The sequence below is a fragment of the Argentina silus genome, assembly GCF_951799395.1.
Source record: "Argentina silus genome assembly, chromosome: 8".
Taxonomy (NCBI): domain Eukaryota; kingdom Metazoa; phylum Chordata; class Actinopteri; order Argentiniformes; family Argentinidae; genus Argentina; species Argentina silus.
Window position 1 is genome coordinate 1492160 of NC_139662.1, and position 6022 is coordinate 1498181.

Here is a 6022-nt window from a genome sequence, read left to right on the forward strand (position 1 = left end):
TCTCTCCCTAAAAGTAGGCTAGCTGTGTGCAACAACAAACAGGTTTCCCAGATGGGAATGTGCATCTGCTTCCGACAGCATAAATTAGGGTTAAAAAAAAAAAAAACAGCCCAAAAATAAAAACCTATGACGCAAACCTTTCATGCATTTAATTTGTAGATTGCTTTAGCGAAATCTATGAAACAGAGCAAATGTAATATGTAACATAATAGAATCATGTAATAGATCATTATTTAAAATAAAATGAGAGAATGTAAATCTGCAGGACTTAATGTATGCCATTTAGTTGACACTTTTATCCAAAGCAACACTGCAGTAACAAACTACAGCATAAAAAAACTTTTTAATGGAAACAAGCATTTTACAGCATAGATATTAAAGTACAAAATGTAAGTCATTCATAGACTACTTTAGACATTCATTCTGACAGCAGTCTACACACCTTTGGTATCTTTCCCTATCTCCAGCTCTTGACAGACACACGCTAGCAGTGTACTCAGCTCCACCTGAATTGTACCTTGCCATAGTGGACCTGTGTATCATTTCTACAATCATTCACATTGTTCCTCTCTCATTACCCATTTTCACCCATCAGATTATTTTTTCTCAATGCCATCTTATCCTTCATATAAAGGAGTATGACAATGTTTCAATGGGTTATTATCAGCTGTTGACAAATGGCATGGTTTACCCCAGCTCTGTATCCTATACCTGTGGGCCGACTGTATTACTTCCTAAACTTGCACTGTGTACATTTATTATCTTGATGTTTAGATGAATACAGACTACAGTCCGGGAGGTTTGGCCCTTGGGGTGCGTAGGGACTCGTTGATTCTGTCCTTGACGCATTTTCTGTCTCCGTTGGTCATGGCGGGAAACTTCTGTGCGGTGGTGCTCATGATGTATTGCCTGAGGTTGACCGGCAAGCCCCGCTTGCCCCGCGAACCGTCCCAGTTGGTGTCAGCCACCCACTGCCCGTACGTCTCCTCCGTAATGGACTTGCGGAACAGCAAGTAGCCGTAGCGATCGGGCCGGCCGCCGCTCATTCTGTGTATCACCAGGTCGGTCTCTGGCGTGAGTTCAGGAATGGTGATGTCAGGGTGGATGTTGACCACAGTGAGCCAGCCCAGGAACCCGTTTCTGGTCAGCGGGCGGGTTCCATCGGGGTTTGGTGGCAGCTCCTCTCTGGTATCGGGACTGTTGGGGTGCGCCGTCTCTCGTAGGCAGCTCATCTCCTCCACCGGACCTTGGAGGCGAACTGCAGACAAGTAGGAATGTAAAGCAATAATAGCAAGTTGAATAGGCCTATTGTTTGTCTTAATTGGCAGCCAACTGAGCTTGTTTTACTTGGCTGTGTAGGCTCTAGCATCACCAGTTCACATCTCTCAGATGAAGAGAGGGATAGACAAACAAATACAGGTAGATAACAACACCTGTTCTACAGTATGGGCCGTTTTAAATGTTGAGGTGTGGCCACAGAGGGCTACAAAGCTCAACACTACATCCTGCTCTTTTAACGTTTATGCTCCTTGATTCTGTAGGATGGGGGACAGTTCTTCCTACCAACATAAGGATCTCTCTTTCCAAACATCCTTCACAGTTCTTTACTCCCCCTTGTGGCAGACTGCACACTTCACACCTCTATTTGCAGCAGCATGGCATGTGCCCACTGCTGTGGTGACAACAACCACGCTTTAATAGTGCACCACTGTATAATGTCATGGGTGCCATTCAGTAAACGAGACATTACTGTTGCTTTGTAAACCAATGACTGCACCCTATTAAAACAGGTACATTTAAGGCTTTTTTTTTTTATTTTTTTTTTTTAAAGTTCACTTTGGTTTCTGTTTTTTTTTTTAAGTTCAATTTGGTTTCAGCTCATTTAACCCGGGACAGTGACCCAAGGGTTATATCCTCCCACATGTAGAAGGAGTCTCTCCATCTTCTGACTAACACACATTTCATACAAAGACCACTGTCATTTGTTCTTCTTGTAAACACTGATCATGTGGTTGAGGGTTATTCTTTCACAATTGTTGTTACAGTTTATCCAGTTTCTCTCCTGTGTGAATTCCTTGGTGGACTATAAGGCTTCCCTTTACTCTGAAACATTTATTACCTGTATGTCTGAAACATTTGGCAATTTGTTTACCTGTATGAGTCATCACATGTCTGGTAAGGTCTCCGCTCTGGTTGAAGCGTTTGCCACAGTATTTGCATTGAAACGGCTTCTCTCCCGTGTGTATCATCATATGTCTGTTCAGGGCTCCCGTTAGACCGAAGCATTTGCCACAGTGTTTGCATTCATGTGGTTTCTCACCCGTGTGAGTTCTCTGGTGGACTTTTAAAATCCCCATTTTTTTAAAGCGTTTGTTGCAAGTAAGACACATGTACGGTTTCTCTCCTGTGTGCTGGGTTTTCATGTGCCGTGTCAGAACGCTATTCTGACTGAAGCTTTTGCCACATTGTTCACAGAGAAAGGGTTTCTCTCTGATGTGAATTGTCTTTTTATAAGGTCTCTTTGACTTGAGAAGCTTTACCCCCAACTGTTGTCCTTTGCTTTTATCCTCCTCATCACGTTCAAAGTTGTTGCCACTCTGTTCTGGAGAATAGTCTGGATATGCTGGAGAGTCTCTGCTCTCCCCAGTTTGGTCAAGATGCGAGGGCTGAGGTGAGTCCTCCTGATTACAGTCACCATTTACACTGGGAGGAGTGAATATTGTCTCCTTGATATCAAACTGCAGCGCTTGAAGCTGCTCTTCCTGCTGACTTGTCTTAAACTCCCGTTCCTCCTGTTTAATCTGTGGGGTCTCTGGGTTCTCCTCCCCCAGACTGGAGCTCCACTCCCGCTCACGGTGCTGCTGCTTAGGTCGAACCTCCTCTTTAGAGACAGGGAGACTGAACTGCTGAAGGTCTAGGGAGAAAAAAGAAAACATGAATACTCAGTTTAAGTTACCCTATTTTACCCCTAAATTTTCTGTTATCTTACCAGGTGTCCGTTTTCAGCACCAGGGGTCAGGGACAACGACACACCATGGCTAGTTAACTTACTCTGTATTAGGCTTGACATTTAGTGCAGCTTTGTCATTTGAAATCTGCTGTAGGACTAATTATAACTAGTTAGCTGTTGGTGAACATTTTCTGGTTTAAATATGTTTCAATAGATACATTTGCTGGGTAGTTGAAAGAAAGTGAGAGACTTATTATGGTAGCAGATAAAAGTTAGAGATGGTTTGGTTGGTTGGATGGATAGAATGTTAGATAGATAGGATGAGCCAGGGGTATCTGCCAGCTAAAGCACTGTATCAGGTAGCCAGGCACCAACAGTCACGTCTTTTTCCACTCGGCTTTGAAGGCCGCTGTTGCAGATACCAAAGTGGCGCGCCTCGCTTTTTTGTAGGCAAGAGCGTGTTAGGTGGACACGGCCCCTAGGCTACACACCTAGCTCTCCACTTTGTACCCCATTATGACGCATTTAATGGCATCACCTCGAAACACCTAAACAATCTATGGCAAGACGCATCTGGTGAAAGGAAGAAAGGATGATGCTAGGTAGTTGAAAGGTTAGATAGCTATAACATTGGAAAGCTAGAAGGTTATACAGATAGTATGTTAGGTCATAGATAGATAGATAGATAGATAGATAGGATAAGCCTGGGGTCGTTCAGTGGAGTGGGTAGAGGGTTGATTGGTTTAGTGGTTCAGAGTGGTTTTAGTGGGGTAGAATTGGTAGCCAAGAGAGTGCATTGTTGTGTAACCATTCTAAGAATGTGTTCTGCAGGTCTCCTGTTGTTTCTATTAAAGAGTTCTGAAAGTTCCATAGCAGTTGCAGTAACAATGGGACTCTCAGAATGTTCGCCTAAATCAACATTCCACCATGTTCGGAGTTTTTCAGTTACAAAAAGCTGAAGTGTAAAAAGTATGAGTTTGAAAAATATAAATTTAAGCAACTCAAGTTAGACCTCTCCGCACGTTTTAAAGTTTGATTTGACTCGGCAACCAGTTCTACCCCCAATAAAACCACACACTCTCTCTTACCTTAACAATCCTATAGCCTTCTCCCATCTCTCTGGCTATCCTACCGTCTGACCATCCTACTCTCACTTTCAACTACCCAGCATCATACTTTCTTCTATCTGTCCATCCATCTTCCAACCTTCTCTTCTCTACCTGCCTATATGCGACCCTCTAACCATCTTTTATCCATTGGACCCATCCTACTATGCCACTTTATTTCAACTCCCCAGCTAATTTATCTATTCATTGTCCACAGTGAACCATCCTTAAAAAGAAAATGGTTGTGAAAGAGAGGGAAAGAAACTACACACCTGTTCTGTGTAACTTCACGTCGGGTTTGAAGACCAAATCCAGCGTCCTCTGAAGTCGTTCGTTCTCCTCCTTCGACCGGCGGATCTCATTCTGATATTCTACTACCGTTTTTTCAACCACTGCGAATATCTCCACTGCTGCCGCTGTTAATCGCTCGGTGAAAAATACTTGCAGAGAAATGAGTTTGGACATTTTTCGTGGAGGAAAGCAGCTCCTAGACAAACACCTAACACGGGCGCTGGTAGTGTGTGCTCTCTTGGAGTTGGTGTGGTTAGCCAAAGACGCTTCCGCTTCTTTTTGCGTTCCTGTGATCAGCGGCCGGCCAACCAGACATTGTATTGTCGTCATCTGCTGTGCTGGAGTGGTAGGGCACGTCATGCGAATAGTATTCTAATATTTTTGTGTAAAGCAGTTCAATCTCGGACTTCTCCAAATCTAAGATTGGAGCAAATATAAGGGTTTCAAATGAATGATGGGCCAGTGGGCTCAAGTGGGTTAGTAATGGGGTGGTTGGTTGTAGTGAATGAATTGTGTGGTCTACAGCCCAAACGGAACCTCCTGTATTAGTCACCAAGTGCATCTTGCAGAACATTTACATGAAATATCTGAGGACAATAGAGAGAGTGAGAATGTACCTCCCTACGCAGAAGTGTATGAATAAATAATGAAACTCCCGTCCTCTGGGCTCATTCAATCCATCCATTTAATCACTGATAGTGTTAAATTGAAACGTCATTACAACAACTGGTTCTCTACATTCAGGGAATAGACATACGACTGAGACACAGGCAATAAGCATTATCAAAGAAAAAACATGTTTGTATACATGTAGATAGGTGACGTAGCTACAATGTGATGAATGCTATTCAGTAATAGATAATTGGAGAACCCATCTAACATCTTGCATTGACAGTAAGTTTGTTATCTGAACAGGACAATCACATTATTTTCCATTGATAGTACGGCGCGAAGTACGGTACAGAACGCAAAAAGCAACCATCTACTGTCATGTGGGGGTGGGTTTTTCGAACGTAACATCCAATGAAATTACGAGCGTGTTCTCACTACGCTCCGTCCAAATTCAATCCAAGCTAATCGAAAATACTCCCAAACCTCCAAAGGAGGCGTGAGAACAATGTGGTTTGGAGGTCTGGCTACGCGATACTAGCCTGTACAAAACAAGCTAGTGAGACCTTCCCTCCCTTTGATTGGTTATCGGCTTGTTATTTCATATGTATAAAAAACAGAAAGATCTGAACTTTTTCACATGGCTGGCCTAACCCCAATAATGTCGCCTGCCTTGGCATCGCTCGCCTTGCGCCACTCCCCCCATGCCCCCCCATTTTAAAATGAATGGACTTCCAGTAGTTCGTCCATTGCTCCACTTTATTTAATAGGCTGTAAGCTCTTTATTTAATAGGCTGTAAGCTGTATCAGTGGCCGAGGCTGAACAGAATTCCCAACACAAGCCTAAAGCTTCCTCGTCTACCCCCAGACGTGGTCTGGCAGATCAGATAATATTCTGACCAAAATGTGACTTTTGCACGTCGAAACACCTGTTAAAAAGATCCCATCTAGTTGGAATGTGGCTGTATGCCGATCACAGATTGCACTTTAATGCGAGGTATAGACAGGGTCAGTGACCCCACCACAGACTGTGGACATTGTGATGTTTTACTAGTTCATTCCATCG

At 43.5% G+C, this 6022-nt stretch overlaps 1 protein-coding gene across 1 annotated transcript; it reads right to left on the reverse strand.

Moving 5' to 3' along the window:
* Window positions 1-327: 327 nt before the first annotated feature.
* Window positions 328-4560, reverse strand: LOC310808987 (uncharacterized protein). Its single transcript, XM_083676090.1, has 3 exons — window positions 4329-4560; window positions 2153-2914; window positions 328-1258 (listed from the first exon to the last, which is right to left on the reverse strand). Exons 1-3 carry the CDS (start codon window positions 4519-4521, stop codon window positions 786-788), a joined length of 1428 nt encoding a protein of 475 aa, XP_083532216.1. The 5' UTR covers window positions 4522-4560; the 3' UTR covers window positions 328-785.
* Between the last annotated feature and the right edge of the window lie 1462 nt (window positions 4561-6022).